This window comes from Megascapheus bottae, chromosome 12, assembly GCF_031878675.1.
Source record: "Megascapheus bottae isolate mThoBot1 chromosome 12, mThoBot2.hap1, whole genome shotgun sequence".
NCBI classification, from domain to species: Eukaryota; Metazoa; Chordata; class Mammalia; order Rodentia; family Geomyidae; genus Megascapheus; species Megascapheus bottae.
Window position 1 is genome coordinate 22,058,821 of NC_143520.1, and position 23,311 is coordinate 22,082,131.

The 23,311-nt window shown below is 35.3% G+C and overlaps 1 protein-coding gene across 2 annotated transcripts in view; it reads left to right on the plus strand.

Moving 5' to 3' along the window:
• Positions 1 to 23,311, plus strand: part of LOC150056322 (coiled-coil domain-containing protein 148-like) — a 168,977-nt gene that overhangs the window by 72,148 nt on the left and 73,518 nt on the right. The window contains exons 2-8 of one of the 2 annotated variants that reach the window (XM_090342796.1): positions 383 to 437; positions 2,081 to 2,202; positions 12,635 to 12,738; positions 20,142 to 20,224; positions 20,421 to 20,572; positions 21,410 to 21,505; positions 21,589 to 21,774. In XM_090342796.1, the coding sequence (XP_090198922.1) occupies positions 410 to 437; positions 2,081 to 2,202; positions 12,635 to 12,738; positions 20,142 to 20,224; positions 20,421 to 20,572; positions 21,410 to 21,505; positions 21,589 to 21,774 (771 nt within the window). In that variant the 5' untranslated portion in view covers positions 383 to 409. Of the gene's footprint in view, positions 1 to 382; positions 438 to 2,080; positions 2,203 to 12,634; positions 12,739 to 20,141; positions 20,225 to 20,420; positions 20,573 to 21,409; positions 21,506 to 21,588; positions 21,775 to 23,311 lie in introns of those variants that run through there. The other variant, XM_090342795.1, reaches the window with a different exon arrangement.

The following is a 23,311-nucleotide window of genomic DNA, read 5'->3' on the forward strand; positions in this document are numbered from 1 at the left end:
CCACTCTGTGCCACTTCCAGTTTTCCAGTGGTTAATTGTAGATAAGAGTCTCGTGTACTTTTGTGTCTGGGCTGACTTTGAACCAAAATCATCAGATCTCAGCTTCCAGAGTAGCTAGGATTACAGGCTTGAGTTATTATTATTATTATCAGTGGGCACAATTCAATGAAGGAGCGTTAAGAGGGGAAAGATGAGAAGAAATGGCCAAAATGAGAATGGCATAGACATACACTAATAGAATAAAGCTTCCAAAGGACCAGAGGACTAGATCTTAATAAAATGAAGAGTAATACAACCCCAACCTGAACCTCACTTTTGAAAATATTTCAAAAATATTTTAAAATAACATTGCAAAATGTATACTCTCTTGCTCTTTTGACAGGTACAGAAAACATAAATAAGAGAGACTATGTCAACTCAGAAAACTTCTAGCTCAGGTATTCATTTTTTTGAATTACAACTCTGTTTTGTGATTTATAGAAGATTGTGCAATTCTGAAATAATATAAAGTTGAAATCTTCATTTCTAAAACTTAAAAAGCTAATTTTCTGTTCACATTGACTCACTGACTAGTTCTCTTACAACGTATTTGTTTTAGTCAACAATGGCCAGGGCAGCATTGCCTTCTACATTTGCCTTTATTGCATTCTGAGCCTCTTATAACCATTCAGGAACTACTTATAGTTATATAATACCATTTAGGCCACATCTGCACTTCCATATAATCCATGATTTCTTCAATAAATCCTGATTATTTTATGTCATACATATTATTTATTTCACAAAATTAAGATAAAAGTCTATGTGCTGGGGGCTGGGAGTTTGGCCTAGTGGTAGAGTGCTTGCCAAGCATGCATGAAGACGGGTTGGATTCCTTGGTACCACATACATAGAAAAAAGCCAGAAGTGGTGCTGAGGCTCAAGTGATAGAGCTCTGGCCTTGAGAAAGTCCAAGGACAGTGCTCAGGCCCTGAGCTCAACCCTAGGACTGGCAAAAAAAAAAAAAAATTCTATGTGTGGGGCTAGTAGTTTGGCCTAGTGGTAGAAGGCTTGCTTAGCATGCACGAAGACCGGGAGGGGGGGGGGGAGGGGGGGAGGGGGGGGAGGGGTCAATTCCTCGGTACCACATACATAGAAAAAACCAAAAGTGGTGCTGTGGTTCAAGTGGTAGAGCCCTAGCTTTGAGAAAGCCCAAAGATATTACTCAGGCCCTGAATTCAAGCCCCAGGAGGGTCAAAAAATAAAAGTCTATTCATTGAATTTAGGTTATCAGACTATACTATTCATGATTCACTTTATCAGAAAAGTGACTGTTTAGCTGGGCCCTGGTGGCTCACGCCTGTAATCCTACCTACTCTGGAGGATGAGATCTGAGGATCTCGGTACAAAGTCAACTCGAACATGAAAGTCCATGAAACTCTTATTTCCAATTAACCACTGGAAAACTTGAAGTGACATTGAGTGCTAGTTTTGAGCTGAAGAGCTCAAGGACAGTGCTGAGGCCAAGAGTTCAAGCCCATGACTACAAAAAAAGTAGCTTTTAGTAAGTTAGGACATTGTGCATTATATATATTTAGGTAGCCACTACCAGGTTTACATACTCTGTAATCTTATTCAAATCATTAAACATTTAGCTTTCACTTTCAATTTAATTTAAATTATTTTGGCCTAAGTTAGAAATTCATCTATGGTTTCAAACTTACCTAAGAAAATTGATTAAGTGCTCAGCTTATTAAAAGAGCTGTTCATAGTTGATGCCTAAAGCATTTTAAATAAAAATGAGGACTTTCCAGTTGTCACACTTGGCATTATAGTTCTAAAATACACAATGCACTTATTCACATGGAAATGTTCTTTCTATGTTCTTTCAGAAGTAATGTAAGCAATGAACACAACAGCTATGATCTAAGAGTTTTTAGAAATAGAGGTAAAATGCACTATTAGTGTTGTAATATATCTTAGATTTGCTTTTAAGGTATTTTACAATGTGATTTGAAGACAACATGTTTCCTTTTCCTATATTGTAATGTGAATAAATAATACAATTTCTCTGTCATTTTTCTATTTTTATGAAAAATAGGTAATCTGATATTTGGTATGGAAGATGAGATGAGAAGAACCAAGTATAAACCAGTAGACTATCAACAACTGCATGCCTTAACAAAAGCAAAAAAATTAGCTTCTGCATCCATAGAGCTAAAGGTTAGAAAGTGTGGTGTGTGTGTGTGTGTGTGTGTGTGTGTGTGTGTGTGTGTGTGTTTCTAATTTGGGACAACTGAAGCTACTAAGAAGTATAATAGTATTTATACTGCAAATGCAAAAACAAGTAGCTATGTAGTTTTTAAATCTTCCAACTATTAGTAATAGTGATCAGTAGTTAATTGTTATGAAATGTTCTCAAGCACCATTAGTTTACAAGCATTACTCATTTCATTTTCTTAACAACCCTGTGAGGTCTGAATTCATATTTATTTTTGGAACAATAGTTACATCATTAGTTTTCAACAATTTCTAACAAATCTGAAAAATGAAACATTCTAGTCACTACCAACCATAGATTATTATCTTGCTTAAGGTCTTTTCCAGTACTGTATAAATGTGCCCACATATGCTCTCTATTCTAGAATTCCCATATTTGTTCAAAGGTATGTCCAATACCATCACAAGGTCATTTTGGACTAGATTTGAAAGGGGCTATGTGCAAATGACTGTGCCAGTATTTTAGAACTATATATAGTTTTAAGATTCATCCTGTAGAAAGGACCTCCAGGATATAGAAACAAAAGCCATATGAGTGATTGTTGTCCTTAATGTACTATGTTCTCTCTCATCTCTTTTGCTGTTCCTTGGTTAACTCATATTGTTACAGTATTTCACTTTGTTATCTGATACATTGTATATACAGGTATTTGGTTATTTGAAATAGGATAGGGAAGGGGGAAAACAAGATGAGGGGCAGGGGTGGAGTGAGGGAAATGGGGACCAAGACATGAGAAAAGGTGTCAATGTCTGGGAAGTAATGCACCTTCTATCTGGTGAATATAATGTTACCCTTCTATTAATTACAATTAAAATATATGAAAAAAAGAAAAGTCACACAACGAGTAACACTATTTTCATATCCATGAGTTTCATTCTGAACTTCTGTGCATTATATATATATAATTTAATTCATAATTTATTTTGTTCCAGAAAAAAACATAAAGATGAATTCTTATATACTTTTTATGTTTTATAACACTAACTTAGTTTTATTTCTTATGTAATATTTGCTTCTTCCAGTCTACATAATTTATGGTTTGCCTGCTTGTTTGCAATAGTAGTGAATAAAATACACTAACTTGCCCTCCTGCAGTGTACTGTATGGTGTACAGTGGGAGGAGAGTCAGTGTCTTTCAAATAAACCTAGAAATAAATTACATTAAATATAAACTGCAATAAAGTATGCTTCCATGTATATTATAGCATAACTTTATTTTCCTATTCAAGTGCTCAGAAAATGCTTTTTTGAGGAAATGACACTGGAATTGCGATCTTCAGGCCTATTAAAAATTAAGCACTCTCAGCACTCAAGAGGCTTGAAATTTGAGACCCGCCTGGGGCTACTTAGCAAGACTCTTAAAAAAAGAAAATAAAAAGAGGAAAGAATTAACTAATCAAAAACAAGAATCACTAGCCATGTATTCCAAATGGAAAATAATACATGCATTATCATACCCGATTTGGAGGCATTGGGTTGCATGATACGGGAAATGGTACTATAAAATCCCAGACACTTTTCTGTTTCAGAATGCTCTGTCTCCATAGTTAGCATGGTTGGATATCTGAGCCAAAATGAATGACTATTTTTAGTGTTTTTGAGATCTGTTATCAAGTATCCTTCCAAGTTATTGTTAGTAAAGATAGCACTACAAACATATCTTCTATATCCTTTTCAATGCTAGTATGAATGTATATATTCTTAAGTCCAGTCATCCATGCATCCACCTATCCATCCAAGACATACCAAAACAGACCCTTGGCTGTTGAGTGTTAAAATCAGAATCTGGTCAAAATTAATTTTTCTTTTGTAATACACTTGCTATCAAAGAATAAGAATATTTAAGATTTAATTATTATTTTGGTTTTGAAATTTTGACACTAAATACAAAAACCAGTCATTTCTTAACACTTTCAGCTGCTAGATTGCATCTCTGGCAACAGTATTATACATTTATGAAGTTAACTCCTTTCAGCAGGTATTTTAAACAGTGCCATGTACCTTTCTGTTGATAATGGAATGTAACTCAAGAAGATTTTTAGTTATGTATTCTTCTAGAAAAACTTTGTGCCTCAGACTTCTTCATTTGGCAAATCTCTTCAAATACTGAACATGATTCATAGTCTGTTGGGATCATGTTGATGTTTCTCTATTCTATTTTTAGTGTTCATAGATTCATAATGATAAGTTTTTCTTTTAAATATCTTGAATATTGTTGTATTACACACACACAATTTGTCTTGTACTGTTGGTTTCCTAACCATTTTTTCTCCATATAGTCCTTATTTTTAAAAATTATATCTGAATTAAAGAAGATGTATTGACAGCATTCTTGAACATGATTTGAGGAACTTTCTCATTTAAGTTAGAGGTGGTAAATTTGATATTTTGTCTTTAATTTATGTTTGAAGATATAAACAATTCCTATGTAGCATTTTTCTTTATTAAAGTCTTGTGGCTTCAATGTGATGAAATAATCAAAAAAGACGTAAAACCAAATTTATTTTTTATTTTTATGTAGTTGTACTAAGTTTATTTTTTAATGTTAATTTGCCAAACATTCATAAAATATGTGTGACTTAAATGAAGATGATCTCCTAATATTACATAGCTAAATAAATTCTCTTTTAATATTTGTATTAATTATCAGTGTATCTCTGTTTATTTTATTTAAATGTGCATACTTTTTGCACAGCTTTAACAGCTGTTAGTAATTATTACACCATGTTACACTGGCCCTATTAAATATACTTAAACTGAATGACAATGTTAAAGCACAAATGGACAGTGCTGTTTGCCTAATTTGTGTTATTGATGCTGCTGTATTGAATAAGTAAGAATCATCTATATAATGTGTCATTGTTTATGATAGATTTCTAAATACCAAATGAGACACTGGAGTGGACATTAATGTCATTCATAGACTGAAATTAAACCAAAGCTGCAATGTAGATTTGTACTGGAAGCTGAGATCAGTTTTTACTAGATTGTGCTGATTTTGCTAAATGGTTCATTTACTGTTTATTAGGTAGAAAAGGAGTCATAATTATTGTAATTTGAGTTTCTTTGCTTAGCAAGAATGAACATTTTCTTGATCTACTTCAAGTATCAATTAATTGTTTTTGAAAAATCTATGGAAAACTATACATTTATGCACATTAGTATAAATAGTAAAATGAATATATATATAACATCATCTGGCTTCAGTCATGATACATTTCACCCATTGTTTCCTTTGCAGTCCTACACACAAAACTTCCCCCATTAGATTGTTTTGAAGCAACTTCTTGACACCATTACATATTGTACATAATTATTTCAACATATAACTCTAAAATATTAAAAATCATTAGAGTTCTAGATGACCATTATCATGTCTAAAAATGTTCTTAATGTGTGTGTGTGTGTGTGTGTGTGTGTGTGTGTGTGTGTGTGTGTGTACACATGTGCTTAGCCATGTACTTAGGGACTTGAACTTAGGGCCTGCCTGGTCCTGCTTTTTTTTTTTCTAGTCCTAGGGCTTGAACTCAGGGCCTGAGCACTGTCCTTGGGCTTTCTCAAGGTTAGTACTCTACCACTTGAGCCACAGTGTCACTTTGGCATTTTCTGTATATGTGGTAGCAAGGAATTGAACCCAGGGCTTCATGCATGCTAGACAAGCACTCTATCACTAGGCCAAACTCCTGGCCCCCTGGTCCTGCTTTTTCAGCCCTTAGCTTTTTTCTCTCAAAGCTGGATCTCTACTACTGGAGTCACATCTCTATTTCTGGCTTTTTTACTGGTTAGTTGAAAATAAGCATTTCAGGGACTTTCTCGACTGGAATGACTTTGAACTACAATTCTCAGCTCTCATTGCCTTATGTAGCTATGATTATGGGTGTGAGCCACTATTGCCTAGCTTAATATTTTTGTTTTTGTGCTGGGGTTGGGGCTTGACTCATAGCCCTATTGCTGATTCTGAACTCTTTTGGTCAAGGCTAGTGTTCTACAACTTGATCCGTACTTCCGCTTCCAGCTTTTTGGTATTTGATTGGACAGAAGACACTCACTTTCCTGCCTGGGTTGGCTTCAAACAATGATCCTCAGATCTCAGCCTCCTGAGTAGCTAGTATTACTTGTGACTAGCTCAATAGTTGACTTTTTCCCAAATCATTACATAAAAGATAGATGAAGATAGATAAAAATAGCATTTTAGTTTTCTTTTTCTTTATTTGTATTAAAAGTTCTTTATTGAAGCATAACTCACATATAATGTACACATTTTACATATATATTTTATTAAATTTGGCAAATATATTGTTATTCATATAACCTCTAATTGCTCACTGTTATTGATGTTTATTTCTTTTTTCTGTTCCTTCTTCTTTTCTATCTCCTCCTCCACTTCCTCCTTCTTCTTCTCTACCTTATCTTCCTCCTCCCTCTTCTTTTGTCTTTCTTCTTGCCAGTAGTGAGGCTTGAACTCAAGGGCTCCTGCTTTACTCAAACCTGGTGCTCTACTACTTGATCTGTGCTTCTGCATCTACTAGGATTACAGGTCTGAGTCACCTGCATGACCTGATGTTTATTTCTGAAGATGGATCCTTTCCCTAAAGGACTTTTTTTTTTTTTTTTTTTTTTTTTTTTTACTATTTTGGGATACCTATTTAGGGTTTCATTATCTTAGACAATCATAATAAACCTTACAATGGACACTTCTCATTTTTGATTTCTTAATGAATTTATTATTTTTGCCCTTTCTTCAAAGGACTTGTAAATCATCTTTCTGCATAAGTCATTACCTACCCTACATGTTGATTTCATGTCTTATTGCCCATTAAAATAAACTAGAATTACCTAGAAATATCTGTTGATAAACAAACAACTTTAAATCATTTGTTTAATTTTGTCATTCATGGGACTTGAATTCTGGCCCTGGGTGCTATCCCTGAGCTCTTTAGCTCAAGGCTAAAGCCACAGCCCTACTTCCTGTTTTCTGGAGGTTAATTGAAGATGAGAATCTCAGATTCTTTTGTACCTGGGCTGGCTTTGAATCATGATCCTCAGATCTCACCCTCCTGAGTAGCTAGGATTACAGGTGTGAGTCACCATGTCTGGTTCATTTATTTTCTTTTTTGACTTTATTTTTATTTATGTTGGCCTGAGGATACAAGTAGAATCAATGATTTCCAAAAAAAATCAAGATGTTGTACAAAATATTAGAAGAGTACAATAAAAATAGTAACTTTATTTTGACTTTTATAATTTTTTAATTGGCCCCAAGGCAATAGAATTGATTTTTTTCAAAATAAGCTGTAAATATCCAACTCTTCTACCATGTGTTTTAATTTTTTTTGTGCAACATGTACCAAATATATTAAAGAAATCTAATTTGAAAAGTTGTACACATCAACAAACTTTAGAGTGTCCTGAAGTTAGTAAATTGTTAGAACAGGTTTTCAATATTCCTTTGTTAATCCTTTTTGTTTTTTTTTAAAGACAGGGTTTTGATAGAGAGACCAGGGTAGCCTTGAATTTAGAATCTTTCTGTCTCAGTCTCTTGATTACTTAAATTTCAGGAACATGCCAACATGCCCAACTTAAGTTCTATACATTCTTAAAACAAGTGTTAGAGTGTCAGTTTTAAATGCTAGATGTTTTTTTTTATTATTCTTTTTAAGTAAAGACTACTAGATATTTGTCTGCAGTGTTATACTTATTTTTCTTAAGTTTTATTGTAGCACTAAGAACTTCTGTGAAAAAGATTGACTGTAATTTTTAAAGTAGTTTTTAGGTTAATTTGTTTTTTTTTTTAAATATCCTTAATCAGGAGCAGAAAGATAAACTCAAGGTTAAAGTAATCAGTGAATAACACCTAGCAGTAGCATGCATTATGAAGATTCCTTTTTGGGAGTTGTCTTCTGCAGTTTTAATATCCTCATTACTGATCTTCTAAAGATTTCATCAGAGTGCTTTGCTATTCTAGTAGCAGAGAATTTATGAAACATACATATGTTATAAAGTTTCTGATTTGTACTTCCATACATGTTTGAAAGAACTTATACATGGTGTATATGAACTCAGAGTACATGAGTACAAGTCAATCAAGCCAGGAAGCAGAAATCACTTGAGGGTTTGATATGGAGGAATCTAATGAGAGCCAATGTTCATGTAGATGATGGGGCTAAAAATCAGAGGTGGATGAGGCAAGAAACATTAACAGCCACTAGACACCAGTCATATCCCTAGGTCAGAGACCATAAAGAAGAAGCAAGGTTGAATCATACCCAATGGTATGAGGCTATCAGAATTATTCGGAACTAAATACAGTAGACCTTTATAGAGAAAAATTGGAGGAATTGCTCCAGGAACTCCTGTAAGATAAGAAAAACTCAGTGAGGATAATACTTTTCATTTCGCCTTTCCTTCCTCTTAATCTCCCTTTGTGTCTTCCTTTGGCTAAACCCAGTTTGAAGTCAACCAAAGACACACATGCTACTCTCTGATTTAGAGATCGGAGAAAAAGAAGGAATTGGTCAAAGGCAACAGATCTGGGACTAGCACACTTGGCAGAAGAAACTTGAAAGTACTCATTATTTGCTACATTTTTGAAAGTCAACTAGTTTGTGGAAAATTAAATTTAGTTGAAACTTCTTAAGTACACATTTGATTTTATATATACAGGTGCCACTAATTTTTGCTACTCAAGAAACAGACTTGGAGATTTGGAGTTTGAGGCTAGTCTGTGCAGAAAAGTTTGGTGGATTCCATCTCCAAAATAGCCAGCAAAAACTAGGGCTGGAGAGCAGGGACAAAAATCACATGATTGTCTCAGTAGATGCAGAAAAGGCATTTGACAAGATCCATCACCCCCTTTATGTTAAAAGCTATGGAGAAACTAGGAATCCATGGAACATTCCTCAATATAATAAAGGCTGTGTATGACAAACCCACTGCTAGTATTACACTTAATGGTGAAAATCTAAAGCCATTCCCTCTAAAATCAGGAACGAGACAAGGATGCCCACTCTCTCCACTCCTCTTTGACATAGTATTAGAATTCCTAGCCAGTGCAATAAGGCAAGAAGCAAGCATAAAGGGGATCCAAATAGGAAAGAGGAAGAAAAACTTTCCCTCTTTGCAGATGACATGATCTTGCATTTAAAGAATCCTATAGACTCTACTCCCAAGCTCCTTGAGCTGATTCAAAACTTTGGAAGGGTAGCAGGGTATAAAATTAACCCTCAAAAATCAACTGCCTTCCTCTACGCCAACAGTGAGAGGAACGAGGCAACAACCAGGAAAGCAACTCCATTCACAATAGCCTCAAAGAAAATAAAGTACCTAGGAATTATCCTAACTAAGAATGTAAAGGACCTTTTTGATGAAAACTTTAAAACCCTGAAAAAGGAAATTAAAGCAGAACTGAGGAAATGGAAAAACCTCCCATGCTCCAGGATTGGAAGAATCAACATTGTGAAAATGACAATCTTGCCAAGGGTTATCTACAAATGCAACACAGTACCCATCAATACCCCAATGTCATTCTTTAAAGAAATAGAATAGGCAATCCAAAATTTCATATGGAATAATAAAAGACCCCGTATAGCAAAAACACTTCTTAGCAGAAAGAACAGCGCAGGAGGAATTTCAATACCAAACTTTAGACTCTATTACAGAGCTATAATTATCAAAACAGCTTGGTACTGGCACAAGAACAGGCCTAAGACCAATGGAATAGAACTGAAGCCCCAGATACTAAACCACAGACCTATGGCCACCTAATCTTTGACAAGGGAGCCAAAAAAATAGAATGGAAGAAAGACAGCCTCTTCAACAAGTGGTGCTGGCAGAACCGGTTAAGCACCTGCAGAAAAATAAAGTTGGATCCTTCTTTGTCACCCTGCACTAGAATTAACTCCAAATGGATCAAAGATCTGGAGGTAAAAGCCAACACACTGAAAAGTTTACAAGAAGGAATAGGAGATACACTAGGCCTCCTTGGCACAGGTCGAAACTTTCTTAATAAGGAATAAGAATCACAACAAATCAGAGAAAGGCTGGATAAGTGGGACTGCATTAAACTGCAGAGCTTTTGTATGGCAAAGGACATAGCTAGTAAATTAATTAGGAAGCCTACAGAGTGGGAGAAGATCTTCACCAACCATACAACAGACAAAGGCCTCATATCTGAAAGATATCAACAGCTCAAAAAATTGAATCACTCCAAAACTAATCTCCAAAGTAACAACCATCCCATTAAAAGATGGGCCAAAGACTTAAAGAGAGTCTTCTCTGAAGAAGAAACAAAAATGGCCTATAGACACATGAAGAAATGCTCAACATCTCTGGTCATAAAAGAAATGCAAATCAAATAACTCTAAGATTCCACCTCACTCCAATTAGAATGGCCAGGATCAAGAAAACTAATAACAACAGATGCTGGAGGGGATGTGGCCAGGAGGGATCACTACCACACTGTTGGTGGGAGTGCAAACTCATTCAACCACTATGGAAAGCAGTATGGCAGTGCCTCAAAAGTCTAAACATACAGCTCCCCTATGACCCAGCAATTCCACTACTTGACATTTACCCAATCATCCAGAAACAAGGCCATACTAAATCCACCAGCACAACAGTGTTCCTTGCAGCACTATTTACCATAGCAAAGATATGGAACCAACCTAGATGTCCCTCGGTTGATGAATGGATCAACAAGATGTGGTATTTGTACACAATGGAATTCTATGCTGCTGTCAGAAAGAACGACATTGCCCCATTTGTTAGGAAATTGAAAGACTTAGAAAAAATCATATTAAGTGAAGTAAGCCAGACTCAACGGAACTTAGGCTCAATGGTTTCCCTCATTTGTCATAATCAGTAGACACCTTGGGCTCTCCTAGAAGAGATTTGCAATAGAGCAAAACCTTGATACAAAAGGCCATATAGTATGATGCTAAATGAAAGGATCTCTAGGATATAGAAACAAAAGCCATATAATGAATGATTGTTGTCCTTAAGGTACTATGTTATCTGTCATCTCTTTTGCTGTCTCTTGGTTATCTCATATTGTTACAGTATCTCACTTTGTTACCTGATATATCGGATATATTTGTACTTGGTTATTTGAAAGTGGATAGGGAAGGGGGGAAAACAAGATGAGGGGCGGTGGGGAGGAGGGAAATGGGGACCAAGACAGGTGGAAGGGAATCAATGTATGTGAATTAATGTACCTTCTTTCTGGCAGATATCATGTAACCCTTCTATTAATTACAATGAAAAATATATGGAAATGCTGGGAGTTTGTCCTAGGGGTCGAGTGCTTGCCTAGCATGCATGAAGATCCAGGTTTGATTCCTCAGTACCACATACATAGCAAAAAAGCCAGAAATGGTGCTGAGGCTCAAGTGGTAGACCTCTAACCTTGAGAAAGTCCAAGGACAATGTTTAAGCCCAGGACTGGTAAAAAAAAAAAAATGAAAAAAAAAAAAAAAAAACTAGGGCTGGAGGTATGGCTGACATGGAATACCAGCCTTGCAATTTTGAGGCCCTGTGTTCCAACCCACATTACCAAAAAAGTGTATTTATAAAGTCATAGAGTTGGAAGACTAAAATTACAGGTTTGAGGTCATATTTCTAATCAGTGCTGAGGCTGGGTCTAAAGCCAACCCTGTAATATGTCTTCTAATGTGTCTCTCCATCTTACGCTGAAAATTTAGGAAAAAATTAATGCAAAGGCTCTGTATGTGTGATTTTGCTGTTTATGATCTTTGGACTTTCTTACTTTTGAGGCCCTCGTCTGTAAAATGGAAATAATGATCCCTATAGGTTCTGGAGGAAAGATTTGTCCAAAATGGAGATATGTTTGTGGAAAACTCCTGAAACCTTTTTTTGTTCCATATGAATTAAAATATTATATGATGCATACATGGAATGTAGAATGACTTCACTTTTCATTCTTTGTTCTCTATTTGGTCAGTATTCCAAGTTAGCTTCTCTTTCTTCTTTTTCTACTTTTTTCCTTTTTATCTTGATTAGCATAAATTAATTTATATACATGCATATAATATATTTTAATAAAGACCAGTTTCTGCATATTTTTCTCCTTTCACTTTTTAAAGAATGTTTAAATTATTTTACTATGTATACCTCTGTGTGTATGTATATATTATAGAATACTTTAATACCATATACATATATACCTGTATGTATGCCTATATTATATATATTTAATATTTATTACACAATACTTATTTTAAGTGGGTTTTGTGTCAGAAGATACACTAATAAAAGCTGAAAAATAATTCTTAGAACATACAGATTAAATGTTTCTGTATAAAATGGATTTTTCAAAACATAAATATTGCTACTTTTTTCTTTTTTGTCTAAATATAGATCAGAAAAGCAGTGGATATGTCAAAGATATCTAAAGAACAAAGGTTACTAAAACAACATAAGCAAGTGTGGTGGCAGGAACACCAAAGGCTAAGGGAAGTCAGGTAAGAACTGAGGGAAAATTTTGTAAGAACACACAGAATTACTGCAAGTTAGTTATCTGGTCAGATGGTCGATAATGGTCCAGGTTAATTAAACATCACAGTCAGAATTTAAAGTTACAATTTGTGTCATATGCAAATCTTTACATTGCCTCAGTTTAATCTTGAATCCAGGGAAGATGTTTACATGGCTTGTTTTTTCTATCAGGAAAGAAAAGATAATTGTCTTTATCTGTCAATCACTTCCTCTCCTGCACTTTGCTTCTCCTTGGCTTGTATTTTTCACATGTTGTACTTTGCACATGACACTGTAATGTTTGTCCTCTCTGAAGTGGTTATCTTCTGAGGATTACCTTCTCATCACATTCCTCTTCACATCATGGAATACACAGAAGAAAAAACATGTGAATGTGTTTCATATATTGAGGGAAATAAACTGAAGAGTTTACTTGTTCAGTGATTTTTGTGATATATATTATTGATCACATATTAATCTTTGATTTTAACTTTGTTATTTACTTATTGCAGTCAAAGATGAAGTAAAACAAAATAATAAATTTATATTTTATGTTAATTGAAATGTTTACAAATAAATTTCTATTCAAAAGTCAAGGCAGATGTTTCTCTGCCATTTAAAGCATACTTGTTTCAACAATGTATTCTTTTAAATATGGGTAGTATTAGGCATTTGCTATATATCAAATTAGGCAATTTCTGTGATCTTAAGCTGAGTCAAATTTCAAATATCATTAATGTTACTTTTGAGTTAGATGCTTTTCATATAGGATTTTATTCTGGTCTGTGCTTCTTATATTTGAGGTAAAAGGTTCAAGAGCTTTATGTAATGGCATAACTCAAAATTATATAGACTTGATTACCATACTTCTGCTATAAAAACAAATAAACTGAATTACATACTCATTTTTTTCCCCAGTACTCCTCAGTACTGAACTCAGGGCATAGTTCTTGTAATGCAGGCACTCTGTCACTTGAACAAAAACACCAGCCCCTCTTTCCATAATCATTTAAAAGGCAAAGTCTCTGTTTGGACTGATTTAGGCTGTGATTCTTCTCCTTAAGCTTCCATGTGTCACTGGAACACAGCACTGGGCCCAGCCAGTGCTTTCTCCATAGCTGTGGTAACAGACTCACCATCAAACCCACCCATTGATTGACAGAGTCTTGCAAAGTTCTTTTTGTCTGGGCTGCCTTTGAGCAGCAATCCTTGTCCCTTAAGCAGGTAGGATTACAGGCTAGAGCCTGCACTTAACTACACACTCCTTTAAAAAGTCATCTCTTTTTGAAACAAAAATAATTGAGCTTGCTGGAAAAATGTTAAAAATGTTGCATAACTTGAATATCATAATAAGGAAAGCCCCTAAAAAGCTTTAATTATAGTGTTCAGAGTTACAACCTCAAATATAAACAGACACTGGAAAAAATTTTAATCTTGGCTATTCTATACTCTCAATGTATATGTTGTTCCTGAGCTAGATGGATAAAGCATATACATCACATTATGGAAAGCAATTCTGCTGGCTGATTTGGAAAAGAAAGACAGTGGAAGTGAGGAACAGTTCAGTAATAATGATCTAATATCTTGAATATTGGACAGAAAAGAATCCCAAGAGAATTTGCTGTGTTTTTTTTCCCTAGAAAGTAGGCTAATTTCAATATATATTCAGTGAAATTGAAAACAGCATTGCGAGATAACTTGGAAAGGTGGCTAGATTTATGGAGAATTTGGAATACCAACAAGTTAGTAATTTAAGCTTTGTCAGTAATTTAAACTTTATCTGTGTATATCAGCCATCAACAATCTCCATACTTTTTAACAAAAAGGTTCTTAATGCCTTACCCATCCAACGCATTTGAAAATCCTAGGTCGTCAGAAGATAAGGGCGTATAATATCTGACATCGTTAAATAATTTGGTATGTGCCAGATAAAGCATACTTCACATGCTTTATCTCATTCATCCTTACAATGAACCTACAATGTAGGTATTATTGCATGCCAGTGTTACAGATGAAACTCATCCATCCAAGAAGATTATAATTACTTGCAGAAGGTTGAGAAACTGGTTTGTGTGGATCAGGTACTGAAATCTTTCCATTTTGTGTGTGTGTGTGTGTGTGTGTGTGTGTGTGTGTGTGTGTGTGTGTGTGTATGTTCCATGGCCCTGGAATTAAGCACCTGTTTCATTTTTAATTCTTTAATTATAAGAAAAGGAGAAGATGGTGCTGGCAGCTTGTATATTCTCTTATAGTTTTAGGGATGTTAATATTGTAATGAAGCTGAACTGGGTGCCATATTTTGTATGCCATATTTTGATTAAGCAAAATATGAAATTAATTCTGGATTAACTCCATGACACTGCCTCCATCTTCCATGTAACAGTTGCAAAAGTGTTTTGGCAAAAACTACCTCCTGTCAAAGGCTATCTGCTGAGAAAGTCATTTATAATAGAACCATTCTTTTACCCATCAAAACACAAGGAAAAATCCTATCTCAAGTAGGGAGTTGACTTAGTAGATGATAACACAGTGATTGTATATAGTGGTTCCCTTCTTGAATACTTGTTTGTTAAACATGACATGTGAAGTATGATGTAAAAATCTTTAATAAAAAAGTGGAGGACAGAGAAAAAAGATGATAACAGATATCAGTATCTATCTATATATGTACAATTATGATTACACATATGGTTATACAATCATAATGTAATACTATCAAAATCATTTAGAATCATAACTAAAAGGTAATGTGAAGCAAAAATGTTCATACAATATAAAATGTTACTACTCTATTATATGAAATATTTTATATTACCTTATTATAGTGTTATAAAATGCATGTAGCTGGGACTATATTCTTGTTTGAAAAATAATCATTGAATTAAAATATTGCTATTACAATATTTTCTTTTGTTGTGACCAGTATTTGCTATAGCATTTTAATTTTGTACATTCAGAATTATAATAAAATTGCTATTTAATTGAGGGCCACAGCAAAGAATAGAATATAACATTCTGGCTAACCATTTAGAGAAAGTTGTTTTTACTCTGAAAATTATTATATGAGGCCAGGGGTTTGGCCTAGTGGTAGAGTGCTTGCCTAGCATGCACAAATACCCAGGTTCGATTCCTCGGTACCACATAAATAGAAAAAAGCTGGAAGTGGTTTTGAGGCTTATGTGGTAGAGTGCTAGCCTCGAGAAAGTCCAAGGACAGTGCTCAGGCCCTGAGCCCAAGCCCAGGACTGGCAAAAATATATATATATATATATATACACATAGATATATGTGTATATATATACTTTTATACTCATTCCCTAAATGAGAGTAAATTTTTTCTGAATTCTTTAACATTTCTGAAAGTTGCTTTGAATTAGTGTACATTTGCAATATAAGTATGCTTCATTACGATATTTCCATACATGCACACAAGGGCACTTTGAACATGCACTCCTTTCCTCATGCTATTCTTCTCCTCCTCTCCCCCTTTTCAAATAGCATTTCATGGGCTTCACCATTGTTATATATGTATCTCTGTGTGTGTATACACATATGTATATATATACATATATCCTTTTATCCTCTTCATCCCCCCCAGTTTCTTCTCCTTTCCTCCTCCCACTCCTTCTGATCTTTTTTATATTTGCAACTCATTATTATTTCTGTCATCATCATCTTTGTGGCTATTGCCATCATCAACATTATTTTTTTTGGGTCTGTACTCCATGAATAAGAACTTAGGATATTTGGCTTTTTGACTTTGTCTTACCTTAGGCAATATGATCATCTATGTTTTTCTTTATGACAGAGTCCATTTTATGTGTATGCATATATGCACGTATGCATATATGTATATGTATATATATGTATGTTTGCATATATTGTTAGTCCTTGGCATCTTGATCAGTTTTACATTTCAACTATGATGCTTGGAGCAGCAATAAACATGGGTCTACAGGTATGCTAATGGCATAATGATTTATTCTCTTTTCAATCTGTGCCCCAAAGTGATACAGTAAGGTCATACAAAAAGTCTACTTTTAGTGGTTTTTTTTTTCAGGAATCTTCATATTAATTTGTATAGTTCTGTATTCAAAACTGTATATATGAAGAATTCTTTTTTCTCAGCATCCTTACCAGAATTTGTTTCAGTGTATCTACTCGGACTGAGATAGTTAGGACCTTAGTGTAGTTTTAATTTGTGTTTTTATAATGAAAGATATTGAGTATTTTTTATGCACTTAGCCATTTGTATTTTTTCTTCTGAGTACTGTCCGTTGAATTCATTTATTCATATACTAATAGTATTTTCATGTTTTGAGCTTTTTGTGTATTCTGGGTAATATTCATGTGCCATTTTTTTCTCTGATTCTGTAAAGTGCCTCTTGGTTTTGGCAATTTGTTTTGTTTTAATGTGTAGAACATTTTAATTTGATGGAGTTCCATTTGCTTATTCTTGCTCTTACTTCCTAGGCAATTAGAGCTTTACTTCCAAAGTAATTATCTATGCCTCTATCTTCTGGAGCTTTAGCTATGTTTTCCTTTGGTAATTGCACATTTAACATTAATGCTTTGATTCATTTAGAGTTGATACTTGTGTAGGGAGAGAGGTAGAGGTCTGTGTGTAGTCAGCCAATTTTCTTAGCCCCATTTGTTGATCAGACTATTTTTTCCCCAGTGTATGCTTTTGGGTTCCTTTGTAAAAAATGAGATGATTGTAGTTGTATAGTTATATATTTTGGGTCTTCTATTCTGCCCCATTGGCTTTTTTTTTTTTTTTTTTGCCAGTCCTGGGCTTAAACTCAGGGTCTGAGCACTGTCCTTGGACTTTCTCAAGGCTAGCGCTCTACCACTTGAGCCTCGGCACCACTTCTGGATTTTTTCTAGGTATGTGGTACCGAGGAGTCAAACCCGGGTCTTCATGCATGCTAGGCAAGCACTTTAACCACTAGGCCAAACTCCTGGCGCATTGGCTTTTATGACTTTTAGTGCCAGGACTCTGCTACTTATTTTTACTATGCCTCTGTAGTACAATTTTAAGTCCAGTATTGGGATACGTGGCTCTTTTGCTCAGGATTATTTTTGCTATTTAGAGTCTTCTATGCTTCTAAATGAATTTTAGAATTGAATTTATTCAATTCTATTTCTGCAAAGAGTGACATTGGGATTTTGATGAGAAGTGCATTAAATCTGCATATTGCTTTTAGTCCTGTGTCCATTTTTACAATATTAATTCTTTCCATCTAGGAACATGGGTTTTTCACCTTCTAATGTTCCTTTCAATTTCTTTCTTCAAAGATTTATAGTTTTCATTTAGAGGTCTTTCACTTCCTTAGTTCAGTTTATATGTAGGAATATTGTGCATAGAAATGGAGAGGCTATTGTGAACAGAATTGTTTTCCTAGCATTCTTCATTACAATATAGAAAAGGCACTGTTTTTTTTTTTATGCTGATCATACACCCTGCTACATTGCCAAAAGTGCTTTTTGGATCTAGGTGTGTGTGTGTATGTGTGTGTGTGTGTGTGTGTGTGTGTGTGTGTGTGTGTGTGTGTGCGCGCGCACGCGCGCGCGCATGTGTGATCTTTAGGATATTTTAAGTATAGGATCAAATCATTTTAGTCACTTGAAAATGCTATGCTCAATTATTCTCTATAGTCTGTGGGAATGGGCAATGGCTGGGTTGATGGGTCATTTCTCATTTCTCAACACTGGTTTGAGGTATAATTCAGCATCAATAAATTCACCAGTCAATACCAATCCAGAGATTTACATGTAGTAAAACTCCATTAGCAATAATATCTAATAGATCATATTATATATAAAGTGACTAGTAGGATGTACAGTTGAGGAGACTAGAAAAAACTAGGAAGAGTGAGAGAAGCAATAAGGAACTGGATGGGGAGTCTGAGCACAGCATGCACCACGACACTACTGAGTAGGAATATAGTTCAATTATTGTGGAGAAAATGCTAGTGTTAGGAACTGCAAAGGGAAAGGAAAGTCAAGAATAAAAGCAAGAGGGGAATATACCACTAATAGAGTAGTTTATGAGTGAGAAAATAGCAAAGTGAAAAAAATAAAAATGGCAATTTATAAAAGATAAAAAGAAAAGGAGAGTCCATATAGTTTTTCTTGCTGGGGAGAAATGTGCATATGTGCTTAGTTCAGCCAGCAAAATGGATGCTCTCCTTCAACCTCTGCTTTGTGACTGTAGTTCTCTTCCCATTACTCAAGTGTGTTTTGGGGGATCTGCACTGACCAAGGCAGCCTGGAGCAGTATTGTGGTTGGTTAAGATTTTGGATCAGGGCTAGCTGGTGGGGTGGGTCAGAGATAATCCCATGAAGTAGGGGCAGTTCCCTGGGATTGATCTACTTTGCCCCAGTTCAGTGAGGTGGTTCTAGGCCTTGGAACTGCAGTTGGAAGTGAGTGGCTGGGTTCCCTGAGTACAAGTAGTGGGTCACAAAGCACTCTTCCACTCCCAAACCCCAGGGTTTGCCCTGCTGGCAGAACCCAGTGGCTGCTCTGTCTTGTCTGAAGCCCTTTTCCCTTTACTACCTATGCCTCCATTTAATGTCTTCTTTTTTTTTTTTCCTGGAGTGTAAGGGATGAGTAGTTCCTGTCACCAGATGTTGTGCTCTAGTTGGGATTTTCGTGTATCCTTCCTTTGTTTTGAAATAGAGGCCTAGACCCCAGACCCTGAACTCTAGTTTGGCATAGTGACCCAGATGCCACTAAGCAAAGAGCAGTGTTACTCCACAGGTCTAGTGCCATGTGTGAGGCCTAATCAGCCAGAAGCTTTCCCAGGAACCGGATGAATTTTCATTTCCATCCTGGACTTGGCCAGGCAGCATTCCTCAGAGGGTGAATACTGGCCACAGAGAGCTCACATGGTGTTAGCCACTCACTGGTGCAGAACCAGGGATGAGATCTTTTAGTCAGCCTGCATAGTTGACAGCTTTCATCAGGGGAAAGGGATTCACATGTCTACACTATCCATTTCTGAGCTTATAAAATAGCCCCCTTGTAGGTCTAAATCTGCCTAATCTCTACCTCTTTCTCATTCATTTAAATTGTTTATCCTGCCTTCAGGGCTAACCTCCAGCTTTCTGCCTTGGGAATCTTTGTGAAATGCAATTCTGAGCAGGTGAGTTTGGCTTGCCATCCTTCAGTGGCTTCTTGGCACTGCCCACAAGAAGCAGTGCCAGAACCTGCTGTGCATTGCCTTTGGCCATGCTGTTCCTTTGGCCAGTGTTAGGAATTTAGTACATGGTCTGAATTAAAGAATGGGTGAACAAAACCACATTTAACCAATCATTCCTACTGCATTTGTTATTTTGAACCTGTAGGTGTGTTTATAATTTCAAAACTGAAATTATGTCTGTTTCAGATGTAAATTGGAATCTGAAATAAAATCTTTTTTCAATGAAGATAATATTGGAAATGAATGTCTTGGTGACCTTACAAATTTTGGTGAGATTTGTTTGTTTGTTGATCATATATTTGAAACAGAATTTTGGTTTGGAAGAATATAGATTGGGCACTCATGGCATGCTTTTTAAATATTAACAGCTAATTTAGTTTTTTATTTTTCCTAAAGAAAATTTTAAAGTCTGTATTCTAAAATCTGGTTCTTTAAGAAAGTTCAAAAAAGTGTGTTTCATCATAGAACAAGAATTGTCAGAACAATGGTGCACGTATTTAGAAAGGGTGATAAACCCTGTGCAGCAGCTGAGAACAGATCTGAGGTACCGACAGCATCACATTTTAAAGTCTGCACAACCTCAAGTGGAGTTGAACTCAGTGTTAGTACTAGAAGAGGTAAGAGATCAATATGTTTCTTCTGGTGTGTGTGTGTGTGTGTGTGTGTGTGTGTGTGTGTGTGTGTGTGTGTGTATTGGGATTTAAACTCAAGGTTTCACAATCTCACTTGAACTTTATACTCGAAACTGTCACTGTACCACTGAGTTACAGCTCCACTTCTGGCTTTTTGCTACTTAATTGGAGATAAAGTCTCACAGGCTTTTCTGCCCAGACTGGATTTGAACCTGTGCTTCAGATCTTTCCAAATAGCTAGGATTACAGGTGGGAGATACCAGAGTTCAGTATGTTACCTCTGCTTTGAACAATGTAAGCTTTTTTTGTCCTCCGTAGAACAGTTTCATGTGTATTGTGCACATACCAAGTTGTTCACTATTGTAAACATAGGTCTAAATCTATCTGAGCATGAAGGTTTTAACTTGTGTCTTTACATTTGTTCTACCCATTTCTCTTGGTGCTTTATAGAGTCTTCCCTCAGTGTGGTGGAATCAAGTCTCTATGTTTCTACTATTCTGTAATGTAATTATATTTATTTAATGCATAATAATAAAAGCAAACCCATTCTTGTCTGGGGACAAGAGGCGAAGTTCCAAAGGAACTGGCAAAGTGATTGAATTAGAAAAACCTAGTAATTTTCTATCTTACTATGAGCAAATCAAGGTGGTGCAGGTGGTTGTTTTGATTATATATCTAGAAGCTTCACTAAGCTTTATCTGATGAAATTTCAAGGACATTTTCTCTTATTTAATCATCACTTATTGGTTTTAGAGAATAATATTCATGTCTTTATAAGTATGGGCTGAATATCAACTTATTCCACATGTCATTGTCCTTTAGGTTGACTGTGTAAAGAAACAGTTGAAAGCCATCTTTGAAAGACTTAACCTGGAGCAACAGAAGATGGAAGATGATCTTTTGGACTACAGCATGAAAGTAGGTATGAAATAGCTAGTAATTTATTTGCTTTTCAGTTTGTCATTCATGTTATATAAACTATCATGTAATTGTTTCTTCAGACTCTAGATTATTCTTCAGAAGAGAAAACTAACTTGCTTAGGGCACTGCCCCTGCAATTAGAAACTTTGGAGTGTCCATACCCTGATCTGAAATCTTCAGTCCTTAAAGAGTTTTGCAACTTTACAAAGAAATATCAAAAGAAGCTTGATGATTTTGATCTGCAATTAGAAGATATATACAGGTGATCAGATAAAATTAACTTCAGTTTTGTATATTCTTAACACTAAATTTGTTTACGATCATTATAATTCTTTTTTTAATTGTCAGGATAATGTATTGAGGGGTTACAGTTACATTTGTCAGGTAATAGGTATATCAATTCTCAAACTTTGATGCCCCTTCTTATGTTTTTGTCCCCCTTTTCCTCCCTCTACCCCTTCCTAATCATGTTTACCTCCCTTCCCTTCTCTATTTCAAATAAACAAATAAATGTATATACAATATATCAGGCAATAAAGTTAGATATACTAACCTAATTAGATTAACCATAAGTAGAAAAAAGAGAAAAGAAATAACTTCACGAAGTACATTTAGAACAACAGTTACTAAGATAAAACTCTTGTTTCCATATCCTAGAGTTCATTTCATTTATTCTCATCCTGTATGTAGGGTCATTATATTTCTTTTTTGGTATTTTTTTCTGTATATTTTTTATTGTAACTAATAGAGGGGCTACATTATATTCACCAGATAGGAGGTGAATTACTTTACAAACATTGATACCCTTTCTCATGTCTTGGTCCTCATTTCCCTCCTTCTAAACCTGCCCCTCATCTTGTTTCCCCTCCTTCCCTGTCCTATTTCAAATAACCAAATAAGCATATATACAATATATCAGATAACAAGGTGAAATACTGTAACAATATGAGATAACCAAGGGACAGCAAAAGACATGACAGATAACATAATACATTAAGGACAACAATCACTTATTATATGGCATTTGTTTCTATATCCTGTAGGTTCTTTCATTTAGCGTTATATTATATGGCCTTATGTAGCTAGGTTTTGTTCTATTGTAAATCTCTGCTAGGAGAGCCCAAGGCTTCTACTGATTATGACAAATGAGGGAAACCATTGAGCCTAAGTTCCTTTGAGTCTGGCTTACTTCACTAAATATGATTTGTTTCTAAGTATTTCCATTTCCTTACAAATGGGGCAATGTAGTTCTTTCTAACAGCAGCATAGAATTCCATTGTGTATAAATACCACATCTTGTTGATCTACTCATCAACGGAGGGGCATCTGAGCAAAGCTCACACCCATACTCCTCAAGCTCTTCAATGAAATTGAAAGCGAGCGCTCTTTGCCAAACTCATTCTATGAAGCCACTATAACCCTTATTCCAAAACCAGATAGAGATTCATCAAAGAAAGAGAACTATAGATCCATTCTTTGTTGACTGTTGATGCGAAACTTCTCAACAAAAATACTGGCCAAACGTCTTCAGCAACTCATCAAAAAATTATACACTGTGATCAAACAGGATTCATCACAGGGAAGCAGAGCTGGTTCAACATACACAAGTCAATTAATATAATTCAACACATCACCAGAAGCAAGGACAAGAATCACATGATTGTCTTAATAGATGCAGAAAAGGCATTTGACAAGATCCAACACCCCTTTATGCTAAAAGCTCTGGAGAAACTAGGAATCCATGGGACATTCCTCACTATAATAAAGGCTGTGTATGACAAACCTACAGCTAGCATTATACTT